The sequence below is a fragment of the Amblyomma mixtum genome, chromosome 9, assembly GCF_055824585.1.
Source record: "Amblyomma mixtum isolate Tamu chromosome 9, ASM5582458v1, whole genome shotgun sequence".
Classification (NCBI taxonomy): domain Eukaryota; kingdom Metazoa; phylum Arthropoda; class Arachnida; order Ixodida; family Ixodidae; genus Amblyomma; species Amblyomma mixtum.
The window spans coordinates 29,205,741-29,221,839 of NC_143020.1; the positions used below are offsets into that span (position 1 = coordinate 29,205,741).

The 16,099-nt window shown below is 45.7% G+C and overlaps 1 protein-coding gene across 1 annotated transcript in view; it reads right to left on the minus strand.

The window, feature by feature from the left end:
• Positions 1 to 222: 222 nt before the first annotated feature.
• The window catches only part of LOC149328626 (dermonecrotic toxin SPH-like), a 28,975-nt gene continuing 13,098 nt past the window's right edge, over positions 223 to 16,099 (minus strand). The window contains exons 3-6 of the mRNA XM_089560926.1: positions 11,541 to 11,669; positions 8,999 to 9,124; positions 7,528 to 7,768; positions 223 to 349 (exon numbers count right to left, since the gene is read on the minus strand). Of these exons, the coding sequence (XP_089417052.1) occupies positions 223 to 349; positions 7,528 to 7,768; positions 8,999 to 9,124; positions 11,541 to 11,669 (623 nt within the window). The remainder of the gene's footprint in view (positions 350 to 7,527; positions 7,769 to 8,998; positions 9,125 to 11,540; positions 11,670 to 16,099) is intronic.

Consider the following 16,099-nt stretch of genomic DNA (forward strand, 5'->3'; position numbering starts at 1 on the left):
TCTGATGAAAAGTACTTCCTGACCGAAACGCATACTTCACAGAGCAGTGAACTGCACGCTGTTGGCAGCAGCCTGCAATGATACGTGCTCTGGTTCTTGCTTACAAAAGCCGACTAATGGCGCAAAGCTTCTTGAAAACAATGCCACTCATTATTTCGCACGACGTGTTTATTCGTTTTGTTCGTTAGTCTTCGTTCGCATCACTGCTTCAGAATGCGGTACTCAAGGTATCCGCTGCCACGGGTCGTCTTCTTTTGTTGCAAGTCTGTAGCTGCTTGCAAACGGCTCTTTAGAGAGAGCCGTCAATACGTTGGCTGGTTTGTTGCTGATAATTCCGTCGACTTGCGCACTGAGGAAGAAAAATGAGCATCAAGGTTTATTTATGTCTGGATCTGACGCGCCGCAAAGACGTATTTCGGATATCTCTCTGTTCGCTCTACCACTTTTCGAGCACGAAATATATATTTAAAATATCCGCTGTATAAGAGAAAACACTGACGAAAATAACAGAAATATCTGGGAGGTATGTTTTCACCAATTCCGCCGTAAAATTGTTTCTTGCCGTCCCTTTCCAGCCGCTGTTTGGAATATCAAAGTTCATATCATATTTAATGAGTTACTAGGATTTACAATGAAAAAGGGCCGCCCCTTGGTCACAAAAACTAAAATTTTGTTTCGCCACCGGGATAAAATGACCAGGGAAATAATGAAAGCTTATTTCATCAAAGAGAAGCAGTGACAGTGTGTCAGCCAGCCTTCATTGGCATTAGTTGATAAAGAGGTTTCATTTTTAGATAATTCTTGACTTTTTCACTGGGGTTTTCAGAGGCCCTTTGAGCGGGCTTCGTCACGGGTCGGATGAGTTGCGATTATTGTTGTTATTGATTTTGCTGGATCAATTGCTCTTTACTCTGTTTTTCCACGTGGAGTTTGTGTATATATGTTTGCTCCTTTCGATAAAATAGTCAGTTTTCAGTCAGCACTCGTCTGTGTAGTCTTCTTGCTTCGTCCTTCGTCTTCTTCGTGTTGTACACCCCCCCCCCCCCCGGTGAATTACTACAAACTCGCCCAGCTGTCCATCTTTCTTCAATTTACATTAACCTTGAAGAAGGACAGCGTTTCTGGACTGTGAAATGATGACATGCCTAAATGAGGATCTTTCACAAATGTGCCATGTTGAATTTAACTCTGCAAAATGCAGTAATTGAGCCGGGCTTGTCGCCAATGCAACAGCGTTTGAGCAGGCAGCGCTTTTTGGTGCTGAGGAGTATTTAGGGGATTGATCCCTGCTTGCGTGCAGCTGTCTTCGACAGATAAAAGTTGCACAAACGCCGGCGGGCAAACGTTCTGTGATGTATCACGAAAACCAGAGCACCGGAGAAGATTCTTGAACTCCTCACTTCGACCTGCTTTAGAACGAATGTAATTTTTTTATCCTTATCAGTAGTAAGGTTTATTTTTGGATGCAAACTTCTGTGGAAGAGTCTGCGCAAAAAGGAGCGAAGTCTGGGGACTTCGTCTGGTTTGCGGGTGCCCACTTGTGTGTTAGAGCACGTCGCATGAGTGAGAATGGAAATGCGATTTTCTGTCTAGTCTACCTGGAGGTTCCAGAACAGAACACCCGTTTGGCAGAAAGCGGTGACGATGGGTAGAAAATGGAGAGTGCAATATCTAAACGCTCTTTCTGTATGATATTTCATCACCATCATATCGAGACGCCGGAATATATTCAGCAATAAAGGCAACAGATCGAACGTCGTGTGTCACTGGGTAGTTTCATGGGCAAATATTGTGTCTGGTTGTCTCGTCTCGCGTATGTATACGTGCAACCTTTGTCAAAGTTCTTTTTAAGTTCTTAGACTTGCGCTTTATGCCGTTTTAAGAAGCATGTTAAAGAAGTTTTTCCTTTTTTTTCAGAATGCCTTTTCACTTGTATAATGTGCTCTTTAAATAAGATGCTAAAGTTGTCTCTGAAGATTTCTCTGTGCGCTGTGCCGGTGCTCGTACTGCATTGTCTGAACAAGTGTCAACTTCTGGAAGGGGGGGATGGGGGGGGGATGGCGCTTTGTCAGGCATCTCACTGCCTTTTCGCCATTCTCCCAGACACCTGTACCTGTCTAAATGAACTTTTTATCTTATCTCTTATCTCAAATACACAGTCCTGCGCGGATGGCCGCGGAGCCGCTGCGGGGCTGAGTGGCGGTGTGCTTGTCTCACAAGTACTCTTGGAGAGGGGGTGAGGGAGGGCTTCCTTGCTCTCAGGGCGGCAAGAGAGACGGAATAGCGCTGGCTGCGCGATATTAAGTGCGGCAATCGCCTTATTAAGGCCTAAGTCTTACTAACATCATTACGAGAAAAGTCGGCGGCGGGTGTTAGTATGTGCATTCGCAGATTGTACAGAAAATCGCAGTGATGGCACCTACAATAGGGTGACGTCATCAAGCGGCCATAGGGTACAAACATCAACCCGAACCTCGCAATTTCAGGCAAGAAAACGAATTTGATTCGTTTTTTATATCCGGTACTGGATGACCAAATTTTCTTTCCCTGAGACCTTTCATATTTAGTTATCGGCCATTAAAAGTGTGGAACAGGTGATGATGCACTCCGGTTGACCACCATGTGATGCCTGTCAGTAAGGCTGATTACAGCATTGCGCCTTCCGCGCTCAGTTTATGGCTCACACAGATCTTATGGCTGTGTGCCTCGCCACTTGCATGATTCGTCACTGCAAGCGACCTCCACACATTCTTCAGACGCTCATGCGAATCTCTACTCTTGAGCCTATACGGACTTGACTCAATACAGACTCAAGCGCTGAAAGTCTCTCAACGGTAAAATTTTTTCGAAAGGTTTTACTGGTGGCTCTTGGAGTTTTATTCAGTAAAAATAAACTAAAATGCATGCTAGTTCGAGGTTGTACGTCGCCCCATATGTTTAGCAATCGTATCTTTGCACAAAAAAACATGAGACGCCAGTATTGTTGAGTCATTCAGCGGCCCCATGGTGTTAGGGAAAACGTTCACAAGAATATGGCCTAAACAAATTTAACCAATTTATATCCAGTGGAATAAAGCAATATATAATAGAATTAGAGTTTGGAATGGTCCATTTGGATTTTTAGAGCTTTATTTCTTACTGCACTATCATGGCTATGAAGTAATTAGAAGCGACAAAACCACAAGGAGAGACAGAACGCGAACAATAAAGGAATTTTTACATCGTGCGATTTCATTTAGCTACGCTGTTAAAACAACGACTGTTGCAATATGGAATGGAAGAACACGACAAGCCAAGGTAAAAAATTATGATGTCATGTGCTTAATTCTATCATTTCCTATCTGGGCATGCGCGGATTTCACTTTTCTGAGAACGCTACCTCTCGCTTCGTCAACGTTATTGGCCGGTAACGTATGCACGTACCTTCATTTTCGAATTACACGCAGATGGATTCATTAATCCAGGTATCGAATCAGCTTTTTCCCTGTGACTGCGACTTTTATCTCTGAGCTTTTTGCCTGAGTTTTTGACACTTGTACTTCTAATCTTCCTTTTTTTGCTCATGTACCCGCCCTGCTAAAACCTCTTGTGGATTTCAGTATTCATAAATAAATAAATAAATAAATAAATAAATAAATAAATAAATAAATAAATAAATAAATAAATAAATAAATAAATAATGGAGGTCTTGTTAACAATCGTTGCACTTCTTATACCGAGAGCAATGGGCAGAAATGACTTGAGAATTTCCCGGACCCTTTCATTCAGGCGAAGTCCCCTCTAGCGGACATCACACTGACCAGGAGTGGGAACACTTGAAAAAAGTTTTCGCCCCATTCTTCGGGTGCAGTTTGCAAAATATCGCTGTGATGTGGCCAGCCTTACGCTTACCCGACCACGCTTTTTTCCGAAATGAAAGGTTCCGGAGCACCACAAGTCATGCGGCTTGTTAGCCGCATCATGAACACTTTTGGGAAATTGATCTAGGAGTAAGAATTGCGAACTGTTCTTCAATATGCTGACAGCCATCTTTCAATTCATGGTTAAAGGGACACTGAGGAGAAATACACTGCCACTTGTTTTGAGAAGGTAGCGCGTTGTAATCACAAAGCGACACCTCTGACCAAGGAGGGAGATTTTGTGGAATAGAATAAACTCGAGTTGATTTCTGTTAACGTAGAGGGGGCTCGATGCAAGCTTCAAATTCATCTACTTCACGAGGTTCGAGCCACCTTCTACAAAATAGGCAGTGAATATGCTGTAGCTGGATATACATGCAAGTTTCTAAAGGCCAGGAAAACAATTCCAGGCGTCGACATCATTGGCGGATTTCGCAAATAAAATGCGTCTGTCAAAGCAGATTTCTCTGCGCGAATCCGAGAGGATTAGCTACACCGGCATTCGTTTTGAAACAAGGACAGCGTGTCATTTACATATGAACGTTACACGTTTAAATGGACCAGTGGGAAGATTTTGGAATTCAAGTTGTTCGCCAAATATGGGTCCTTGGGGCGAGGCAAACGCCAACACTGCAATAAAGGGCGATAGAATCATTTTTAGACCGTTAGCTCTACTGGTCCTGTTTCAAGCCTTCGAGTTATGCTGATTCTCTGGATAGAATCCAAGATGGCCGCCTCCATAGCAACGACATAGTATCCCAGTGTTTTCAATGGTAATCGAGGGGGTTACATAATGGAATAAAGCAATAACAGAATTAAGAGAAGTTTATTGGACCCTCGATCAAAAAAAGGGACATCCGTCCCTCTACAAAAACAAAGATACATTACGGCGACCGATGTCGCCTCGTGCACACACACTCACTGGGAACGCAAGTGTTCAAAAACACAGTGTCCAAAAAAAGGCGACAGCGCCACGCCCGAGCAGAGGACCTGAAAACTAAACGACGTCGATCCGGTATACGAGGTCTGTTAGAAAAGTATCCGACCTTTGGCCGAAGAAAAAAAACTGACATAACTGGAGCGTTAGAAACCTAATAACCTTCAAAGTAGTCTCTTTGGGACTCCACATAATTCTCTCAGCAGTGCTGCCATTGTTGGAAGTATTCCGAAAAGGCCCTTTTCGCAATGGAGCTTAGCTCTGCTGTCGTTGCAGCCTTAAGGTCCTTTTTTCTCTGAAATGGCGCTCCTTTCAATGGTCTCTGATTTTGCGAAACAGCCAGAAGTCGCAGGGGGCCATATCAAGAGAGTAAGGAGCCTTTGGAACTACAGGAGTCTGGTTTTTTGCCAGAAAAGTCTGAATCAAATGCGAGGAATGTGCAGGAGCAATGTCGTGAGGGATGTGCCAATTTCCTGCTGACCTCAATCCCGGACTCTTGCGCCGCACAGCACCACGTAGGCGATGGAGGACATCCCTGTAGTACTCTTTGGTCATTCTTTGACCTTGTGGGGTGCGTACTCGTGGGGTGCCACACAGAGGGAGTCAAAGAAAGCAGTCAGCATCACTTTGACATTGCCGCGTACTTAGCGGGCCTGCTTTGGTCTTGGTGACGTGGAATGCGTCCTCTGTGACGACTAGGATTTGGTTTCCGTGTCGTACCCGTACACCCAAGACTCGTCACCAGTGATTACGGTGTCGGTGAAGTCAGGGTCACTGTTAATGGAATCTAGCATCCCCTGTGAGACTTCAACACGAAGCTGCTTTTACTCCACCGTCAGCAGCTTCGGCACGAATTTCGCCGCAACTCTCTCCATGGCCAAATCTTCGGTTATAATGGAATGTGCAGAAAAATTGCTGATGTCCACCTCTTCCGCAATTTCTTGGATAGTCACACGATGGTCCCGCATCGCCACATCGTTCACTTCGGCAATTACCTGGTCATTTAGTCATGTTGATGGCCGACCGGAGCGTGACTCTCTCTTCACGGATGTGCGGCCGTCTTTAAACCAATTGTACCACTGCTTAATCTGTGTGCTGCTCATAGCATCATCACCGAAAGCCGTCTGAATATTCCGAATATTTTCCACTTGGCTGTAGCCCAGTTTCTGGCAAAATTTGATATAGTAGCGCTGCTGCTCTCTCTCCGCCATTTTCTTTGCAATAAAAAACCGACGAGAGCACTGCGCACTGCCTCACTCAAACGCTGTGTCCCAGCGACTGACGCTATCGGCAGGCGGGAAAAAATTCGTGCATGCGCATGAAGGTTCAAGGTCGCCTGATGCAAGCGCGCTTGTTTCATATCCATCAGATGTTCGCAAAAAAAAAATAAAGTCGGATACTTTTCTAACAGACCTCGTATATACCGCTGCCTGCAGGCTTCAAAGTCGGTCCAATTAGTTGCGACATTTGTGTAAAATTTGTGGGCCAATCGCTTGAGGGAGAATGCTCCGGATGGTGTCATACGATTCAGCGCTTCGTGCAGCATAAACTTGCTGGTTAAGTTAGAGCCCCGCTTGCGGCCCTGATTCGAGTCGGCGACCTATGTAGCTTCGGTTCCACGTTTTTACGAGTCTCCATATGAGCTTTGCGGCTCAACCGTTTGTAGCAGTGTTCGGTGTGACACCATACGATTTCGCGTTTCGTGCAGCCCAAACTTGCTAGTAAAGTTAGTCTAGCCTATGTTAAGTGTGTTAACGCTCGATACTACATCGCTGCCACAGAGGCGGCTCAGTTTTTTTTACTTAAAACTGTGGTGGAATGAAGTGCCCTCAAGGTCTCTTTCAGCGTTTAGTTGTCTAAATATTTCCGTAAATGAACGCACTTGCATAAGTCACCCGTCAGCGACGTTGACCAAGAGAGAGGCAGAGTTTCAAGACAGAAACCATGTTGGACCCTCCGTGCATTGCCCAAAGGTGAGAGGAATCATATTCAAGCATCCTGACCCTGTCATTTTTTTCATTTGTTCTGTCGTGTTGTGTCATTCGCTTTACGCGCATTCTCGTGACTGCTTATGTTAATTGAATTGCCGCGTAATAGAAGTCACTTGGAAGTTTTCACCCGTTTTGTATATGTTGCTTTCCCGCAATTTTGTTCTTTCGTCTCAGGGGTTCGCGGTGAAGAAGTGAAATTGAACAAAACATCATTGTGTTAATTAGACAAGAACATATCTCAAAGCAAGACATATCAGCAAATGAATGGGATGAGAGCGCTGCGCTACACACTGTTTCTATTGAGAAACGTTTTGCATGAAAGGATTTACAAAAGCCTCCTGCAGCCGCGTGCGCTAGCCTCAGATGAGTGACGTCTGAATTTGTCACGCTGAAACCACAATCCCCTTTGAACTCATACAAGGTTTCCTACGTAGCCCGTAGTGGTTTCGTCTCCTGTAAGCTTGGTGAGAACATTTTGCGTGATGTACAGGTTGGAAAGCATTTAGCGACATACTTTCTATATTTAAGCAGTTGTGGTGGCAGAAATGCAGAAATGGTTGCAAAAAGCCTGCCGGTGTCCCTTCTAGTCGCATGCGGTGCGGACTGGATATTGAGAATTAAACTGAAATTTGTGACGATCGAAAAATGAAACATACACCACCGCCATCGCATATACCACGACAGTAGAAAACAGCCGCACCTGAGGAATTTGCTGATCGTGTTAGAGTCATCAACCGTCCACACATATGCTTTGTCTACGTAGTTCTGGGTCGATGTATCCGCAGTACGCCGTTCAATCACTGAATTCGTCCGCAGTGTCGGGTAGATCTTGATCAAGCAGTTGGTTATACCGTCACCCTGCCATCGATGTCCGTCGATGCCCAGTTCTTTGTACATGTCCGCAATGCTCTCAAGAGTGTTGTAGCCACTGACGTCAAAACCTGAAAGTACATAGAATTTACGTTTTTCTAGTTATAATGCTCATTATAAGCAACGATGCAGGGAAACTTGGCTCGATAACCAGAAATAAGTATGATGATACGACCATCGTTTCTAAAGGTGTCTGCTTGAAATCATTCGTGTCAGGACGTTGAGGACGGGTACTTTGCGAGCATCAAAACTTTTTCCAAAAAGAACAAAGAAGAGCTGACTCTAAACCGTTACCCTTCATGCGTATTGCAAAGAGCGTGTTTTGTTGTTGATGGCTGTTTGCTTTTCGCACAGCTTTTTGATTACAGCGTTGTATGACAGATGTGGATGATTGAAACACTCCAGGTGTGCCGCGTGCAGTTGCAATGCTTGTTTAGATAATGGTAGTTAACGTTCATTGACCGGAAGCAACATTTCGTCCTTAACATCATCGCCCTGCTTGCACCATGGATACTGGAGCTTGCTTCAGTGCCTCAGGAGAAAAATAACAGCGCAGCAATTTGCTCAGCATTTGGCAGTCATGAACAAAAGCTTACGTGATGCGGGTTAGCTGGAAAAAGATTCATTTCTGAGTTTGCTTACTTGCCCAGTCTGCTCGTATGTTTTCAACAGAGCTATCACGATTGCCCGTTAATGTTTTTATGTTTTATTGAAGTTGCTTTCGCCGATCGCCAAGAGTCAGTCGTCTTCCGCTAATCCGCATCCTGTAAATGTTTCCGCCATGACATTAAGTCATGCGGCGTTCAGAAGAAATTCCTTTCGCTACCTTTCTGCTGAGTCGATTTCTTGGTATTTTAAGAACTTTTCAAGAATATTAAGCACACATACTGGGAAATTAAGCTGGAAAAGTCGAGCTCGTTTCTTCAAATTCATGTTCATAAAGCTGTCTTCCTCTGCGCTTTCTCGGTATCCCCAACACGCTCCTTGTCTGTAGCGTTTTCATGCATACGGCGGTTTTCTGGTTCTTTTTTGGATAAGTTGATCGATCAGTTCCTAGGAACATTACGATCCAAACCTTTTGATCATTAATGTGGTGGCGTTTAAGATTGCAAAAAGAAAACAAGGCATTCCGTACAAATTATAGCAGCCACAGCGAATCAATCAGCCAACCATACCATAATGATGATAAAATCAGCAATATCTGACATATGTATGGAGAGTACATGCTGCTTACCTGTAAATCTACAGTGGCCTACAATGCCGCTGGGCGTTACAATTTATCAGCCAAAAGGATTACTTACCAACATGGTCGAGATAGTACGATGAGTTTCCAGCCTCTGATAGAATCTTCAGTGCTCCCCGGAGGAGGTCCTTAAATTTGACATCGATGACCGAGAGGATGACGTTCAGCATCCGCTCGTAGGGAACTGTGGTTGAAAGAGTAATGCCCACACAAAGTGTCAGTGCACAAAATTAGGCAGCTTCCTTCCTTTTGGGCGGGGATCATGGTGTGGAACAAGAAAGGAGTTGTCGAAAGCGTAACTGTCTGGCAACAAAAACACATAAGTGAGGACCTATGTGGAATTGTAGCGTGTCATGCATTAATGTCAGTTTTCCTGCAATTTACATCAGCTCCAAATGTTAATATTCAACTTTAAATACCTGTAGCTGCCGTATTGACATGACGCGTTGTGGAAAGTATGGTGCTCTTGGCAATCTTCTAGTGTGCATGATGCGTTCAAAAATTCATATATATCATACCTAGCTTTTGCCCAGTGTATTATTTCCTTCTCTGATGCGTGCATCTCAGCGTGTTTCTGCTTATAACGGTAAGTATGGAAAGCCTTCAAGGCTACAGGATTTCTGTACTCGTGAACATTACGGAAAAGCGAACACTTTTGTAAGCCACTCCAAACAGCACTGCCTACAAGGATTGCTCAGTAATGAGGGCCAGACAAGAATTTACCGTTTGCATTCCCGTAAATTTCGGAATGCCCGTTTGTAACGGATATATTTAAAGCACAGACTATAATGATCCATTTTAAGTAATGCAAGATTTGCCACCGCTGTGCCTGCCTGTGACAAAGAGCGAAAAAGCTTGGTGCAGGAAAGCAGAACACTCGCATTGAGACCATTACTTAGAAGTAACATACTATAAAAGATCACTCTTCTATGTGCCAACTGGCAGGCTAATTATTATGCTTCCTGCATATATAGTCTCCGGAGTGGCGGCAGTGCTCACTGCGAGCACGTGTTGTGCTACGTCGCTCACTCTTCTAAGGTGTGAACCTTGCATATTGCAAAGCCTGGCCGTCTGTCACCTTCAATAACTTGCTTTCATGCATCATGTTAAAAATATGTGGGTGAATTTAAACTCCTGTCATTATTTTCTTCGCCCTGCTTTACATTGTTTTGCGCAGGTAATGTGAAATTTAGCACCTCTTAGCCCCATAGGGCATTCATGCATGTTTTGCGGTAACTTTAAGTCCTCACTTGCAGACTAGACCGCAGTTTATATGAGCTTAACTGAAACAGCGAACAAACAAGGTTAGGAGGTTTATTGGTAGAACGTCAATGAGCTAAGAGGAATATAGCAAGCTAACACTAAGAGGAATATAGCAAGGCTAAACCGAAGCTTCTTAGTCCATCCTTCATCTTGCTCTAAGCGTAAGTAGTTTCCACGTGGCGATGGCGATGCAAAATCAGATCATGAACCAAATTTCATATACATCTATATCGCTCTTGCATTGCCGGGAGCAAAAGTGGTATGTACAAATGAAAAGTTTAGCCATACCACGTCTGCGCCACTATCTGGCGGGTTCTGCGGTCGGTAAGTGAGAGGATAATACTACTTTTTTTTTTATGAAAGGTTTGGCTTTTTGTTCGTTTCAATCTGTAGCGCTCCAGCGGTGCAAACACCCAAACAAAGCGCCACATTTGATTCCGACAGCGGATTTCTGCAACCATTACCTAAAATCTGGTGTACCGTCCACGAGCTATACAGACGAGCTTGTGCAGTTCTTCAGGAAAGTTGCTCTCGTCGAAGACGACACGCATATTTTTATGAGGTAGGACGGATGAGATTGTAGCGGGCCTAGAAGAAGCTATGACTGACTCTGCAATAGCAAATTTATGTGCCAAGTGTGGTAGTATTCATCGTCCAAGAAGTGATCCCAATCAAGCACTTACTTAACAGCCTGAAAATGTTCCCCTTCACATCAGTGAGCCAATGCTCTGCTCGGTTCTCTATTGGGAAGTATAAAAAAAGACATAGTTGAGTCTTTCGTTTTCGCACTACCGACGGCTGCGCAGAACACTTCTTTGACGGTCGCACTGCATTATTCCTGATTGCACCACCTACACTCTAAGTCGGCGATAGAAAGGTTTGCGTGAAACTGAGCAAAATTGTCGAGGGAGACATCACCGTTTCAACGCTTGCACAGAATAGACGCAGGAACGAGGACGTCTGGAGACACAGCGCAAGCAAGGAGTCTTAGAGCTTCCTCTTAGAGGTCACCGCACCTAGTGCACTCTGCGCGCTAGGGAGCATGCTGCAGTAATGGTATTTCAGTTTTTCTTGACCTTACTTTCAGTATTGCAATTGACCAAAAAAAAAATGCCGATCATTACGTTCGCACGTGCGAACACACAGGAGTGTTCAATGCCGAACATTTTCTCGAGCTTCTCCTTCTATGTTGGATACATCTTCCTTAAGTGCGAACGCTATGTTCTTTTTGCTGGAAAATAAACATCTTAACTTCGTTTGAAAATGTCGCAAGTTACGAGCAAAAATGCAGACAGCATTCCACACTCGCATCCACACTGTAATCAATGAGCCCTTACCATTGTTCCAAAGGTAACTCATCAGGTTGCTGGCAAGGCTGACTCCTGCTTGGTACACACTGTCCCCAGAGAGGTCGCTAGTCTTGGTGTCAGCGTAAAACAGCAGCAACTTGTCAGCGTATTTTCCTCCTTTAGGTTCAAGGAAAAAATGTATGTGTCAAGAGGCAAACATTTTGAAATTCGCAGTGAAATTTATGCTGGAGACCAAATTTAGGGCGAGAGATCTCCTTTGATGCCGCTTTGTTTTTGTTTGCACGATCTTGGTCGCGACGAATAATCGAACCCAAAATGCTGCGCAAACTAAAATAATGATTTTCGCTATTCCCATGAAATGGGTAATGCGTTAGCAATCTTCCACGGGAAGCATGGCTCTCGCAGTTCACAAAGTGGCTGCAACTGCTTTCACTTAAATGCTAACGTATGATACCGCAGCAAGCAGAATTATTTGCAATTGTCAGCGTAAATAAGAACCCAAACGAGAGTTGGGCTCCAGCGCAGTCGAACCTTAAGCATCAGCACGATGGTGCATCAGTGTAGAGCCATGAAATTTGTTTGCTCAGTAGATGGTTCTTTTTATGTGACCTTGTAACGCTTTTCAAGAACCACACAGAAAACGTCAATCAGAACGAGCTCCTTATTTTGTACTGCACTGTGCAAAAACTAAATTTTCGTGGACAATGCAAAGCAGCATGCCTGTCGCACTTGAGTTCGCATCCTCGTGAAGGGAGGAAGTACAACACTAAAGGACGCTAAAAAATGGCATCATAGAGACTGCGCTTTGAATTTTTTCACCTATCTGAGGTTTATTACAAGCACTGAGACAGCTGAATTTCGCCTGTATCCTGAGAATAACTTTCATATGATGGAAGGGTGGCTTCCTCCAAAAACAGTAAAATGCTTTCACTGAAAATTATGACAAAAAGGTTAAAAAATATTGGTATCTTCGCCGTTTTTCGAAACTCAAGAATGATGAAGTCATGAAAAGTTAAGGGTTAGGCAAAAGTGTGATCATGAACCTCTTTTTGTAACATCAGAATTTTTCGTTTGAGTAGCGACAAAAAGAAGTGGGAGGCCATTCTGCAGAGCGAGGACCCTGGCCGGCAATCAGGACTTGCTCGCAGGGTCCATGCTGCGGCACATGCGAATGGGCTTCCGGAATGGGCGCACCACCGAATTTTCCAATAATTGCCACTCTGTAAAAGTTTTCGATCAAGCAATCAATAATGGTAGACAGCGCATAGCAATACGGTACCGGGAAAGAACACACGAAGACATGAACACTGAGTATTAGCTGCATATTTCTTGCAGTATCCGTGCATAAATGCATGCAGGAACCGCCCGCATGCAAGGGAAAGGAGCAATCAGGTTAGCTGATACTACTAAGCCCTTCGATGATATCCATTGATCTAGAAACACCCGCTCTTTTCTTGATAATGCCAGTGATGTCGCGCTGACACACCTGCTGCGTGCAATGGCAACATACATACCCTCGATAATCTCCCTAATCTACTTGTCTTTGTGGCGGTTCATAATTTGACTCCGACCAAAAAAGATCAGGTAACCCCTTGACAACAGCGCTGACTTAGGCGGTGCTGTTTGTTTCTTCGCGTAATATTTTCGCCATGTTCATTTCACTTGCTTTACACCATCTGCCTGTCTGCCCAATATAGACATGAGCTCCGCGATTGTCGCCAGGTTTTCGTGGCGGACAGCCACCAATAGCCGCAGTTTTCTCGCCGTGGAGACTCTGACGCTACCCCAGACCCGGTGTCGAGAGCGGGGAGAAGGAGGCGAGCCAATTTCTGCGTGTTCCCACCGTTTTTCGACCGGCCACATTGACACAGGTAGATAAGTGTAATTGCGGCGCGTCGACTGCGGAGGAGAAGGCGCCGCTCCGGCGGTGCCTGGAGAACGCTCCGACCATGCCTTAGGTCCTGGAGAGTATCGACATCACCAATGCAGAGCTGTCTTACCTAAGCGCGTGTGGTTTCTTCGTTCGTCCTGTCCCTTTTGCGCTTTGTAACATGTAATCATGTACCAACTCGCCCACCAATCGATTCTTCCGAACTTCATTACGGTGCGTGGACAGCGCTAGTTATGCAAAACAAGTACCGTCGTCAATCGAATTCAAGGGAGCACCGTGAAAAAGCATCGACAACGTCTGAGAACAACGCCGGGTTGCAACAACTGCCACGTGGCAGACCGCCACCGAAACAAAACTGGAGACCTCTCGTCGCCTACCGGCCGAAGACTTTAAAGTCCTTCTCAGACCACATGGCCATCTCAACCTATGTGACATTGGCCAGGCAAAGCTGGAGGAGATCATGTGTGCAGCCGCCCAACTCGACCCAAAGGGCGCCCTCGCTACTGACCAGGTGAGGGTACACCCGTACAACAACACAGTCATGATTAGCACCTCCCAACCAGAAAGGGCCGCTGCCTACGCTACAATACAGAAACACAAGATTGTAGACCGATGGATAAAGGTCGCTGTCTACGCCCCGCACCAGATAATTCCATCAGAGGTGTCATCTACCGAGCATACAGCTACGAGACGGACTTGGACATCTTTAACGACATAAAACTCATAACCCTGACCATCTCATCACGGCGGCGGGGAGTTTGGGCCAGGCTCGCCACTTCCTGATCACCTTTGCCACCACCACAACCCCTCGCGACGTCCGATATCTGAACTTCACATGCGAGGTCTCCGCATTTAGAACCTGACTGGAGGCGTGTTTTAACTGCCGGAAAACGGAACATCGAGCAGACGTCTGCCAGCAGCAAAGGCATCCAACCTGCCACAGATGCGGCGTCGAACATGCTCCGCCACAATAAGGACCAGAACCCACGCGTCAAGTGTTATGCACCGTGTGCTAGGGCCCACATCCGACCAATAGCAGGAGCTGCAAGCATCCCTTCGTACACAATCGCCGTGGCATCTCGTCCCATCAACCTCAGCCCGGACAAAGTGCCTCGGAATCAGGAGCCTCAGCGAGACAACGTCCCTCTTGATCACTGGTCAGAATTCGGCCGAATCGGCAACCATGGGAGGACTCTTTACCGCCTCTAAGTGGACGCATTGGGAGCACAGGTAGGAGCACATTATTATATCAGATAAGCAGCTCTAGGACCAACTCCCATTTTGGAACAGAAAAGAGAGCCGCAAAACATTTGGCATTAAAACCGCCCCTTACTGACGACCAGCACCGCCAACGAGCACCCGACCCACAGGTAAGGAAGCTGGCAGAGTTAATCAAACAGCTTAAACAAAAGTAAGCGCAGCCCAACGCTAAAATCAAACAGTTAGGAACTGCGAATGCGCAATCCAAAAATAATTCCGAGTCGACTCAGGCTTACGACTGCGTTGAGGTCCCCGCAGGGAATACATGGAAGTGGAAAAAACCCGCCGTAACAAGCGAAAGGCATCTCTTGTACCTCCGCCAGATCCAGATGAGCTGAACATTAATTACGAACAAAGGTTTGCAAAATTAGACGACCGACTCGCTAAGGTAGAGGAGACTATCCAGAAACTAATACCATAGCTTAACAAAGTAACTGAGGCGGTGGCCAATGTCGCCAGTACTTTCGAAACGGTGCTACTATGCTCGACTAACAAGTAGGGTTGGCGCTCTAGCGGCCCCTAGCAACCTGACCATGATATCTGCAACGCTATAGATCAGGCTGTTTTCCGCGCACCTACACTGTACTCTCCCTCACACCCGATGACGTGTCGGCGCGTGCGTCCGCCAGCAGTATTCTCAAAACTAACGTAGTGCCAGCCGCGCGAGCGGAACCCTACGGGAAACGCAATGGCTAGTGCTTATATTATAGCATGGCAGTGGAACTGCAGGGGATACAGACCCAAGCGTGAGGCTCTGAGATATGCATTTTTGGCCCAAACAAACAGGCTGGTAATCATAGCCCTACAAGAGACAAATGCAGAAGTAAAGCTCACGGGATACGAAGCATACAATGAGAAAGTGACGGAAAGTGCCCCATCACAGCTGCATTTGTACAATGCAATCTCACAGCAGATAAACTAGATCTGGAAATGTCGGAGGACTCTCAGACCTTTATAGAAATCTTACCGAACACGCGCGCACACTCTCCCCTCTACATTCTCAATGTATACGGTCCACCTAAAGACAACAGCACGAAAATAGCTACCCTCCTCCGCAAGGCGCATGCAGCGGCGCGAGATGCAATGTTTCTGACTGTCGGAGACTAACAAACCCAATGCAGAGTGGGGCTACTCAACTAACAGTAGAAAAGGTACTAAACTCTGGGAGACTCCTCAGGCGCTAGAGCACACCTGACTGATCTACCTTTTCGATTACATATCGACCCTGACAAACCTACGCGGAGTGGCAACAGTGTAACCAGGAATACGTGCCCCGACTTTACCTTTGCAAGAAATATCCCCGATATGAGATGGGAGAATCTCAACATCAACATAGGAGGCAATCACTATGTGCTGTGTACCACTTTCCGAGTGACCAATTGCAGAATGCGTCGCCGGGAAGTGAAGCGCACGAATTGGGACGCCTTCACATAAG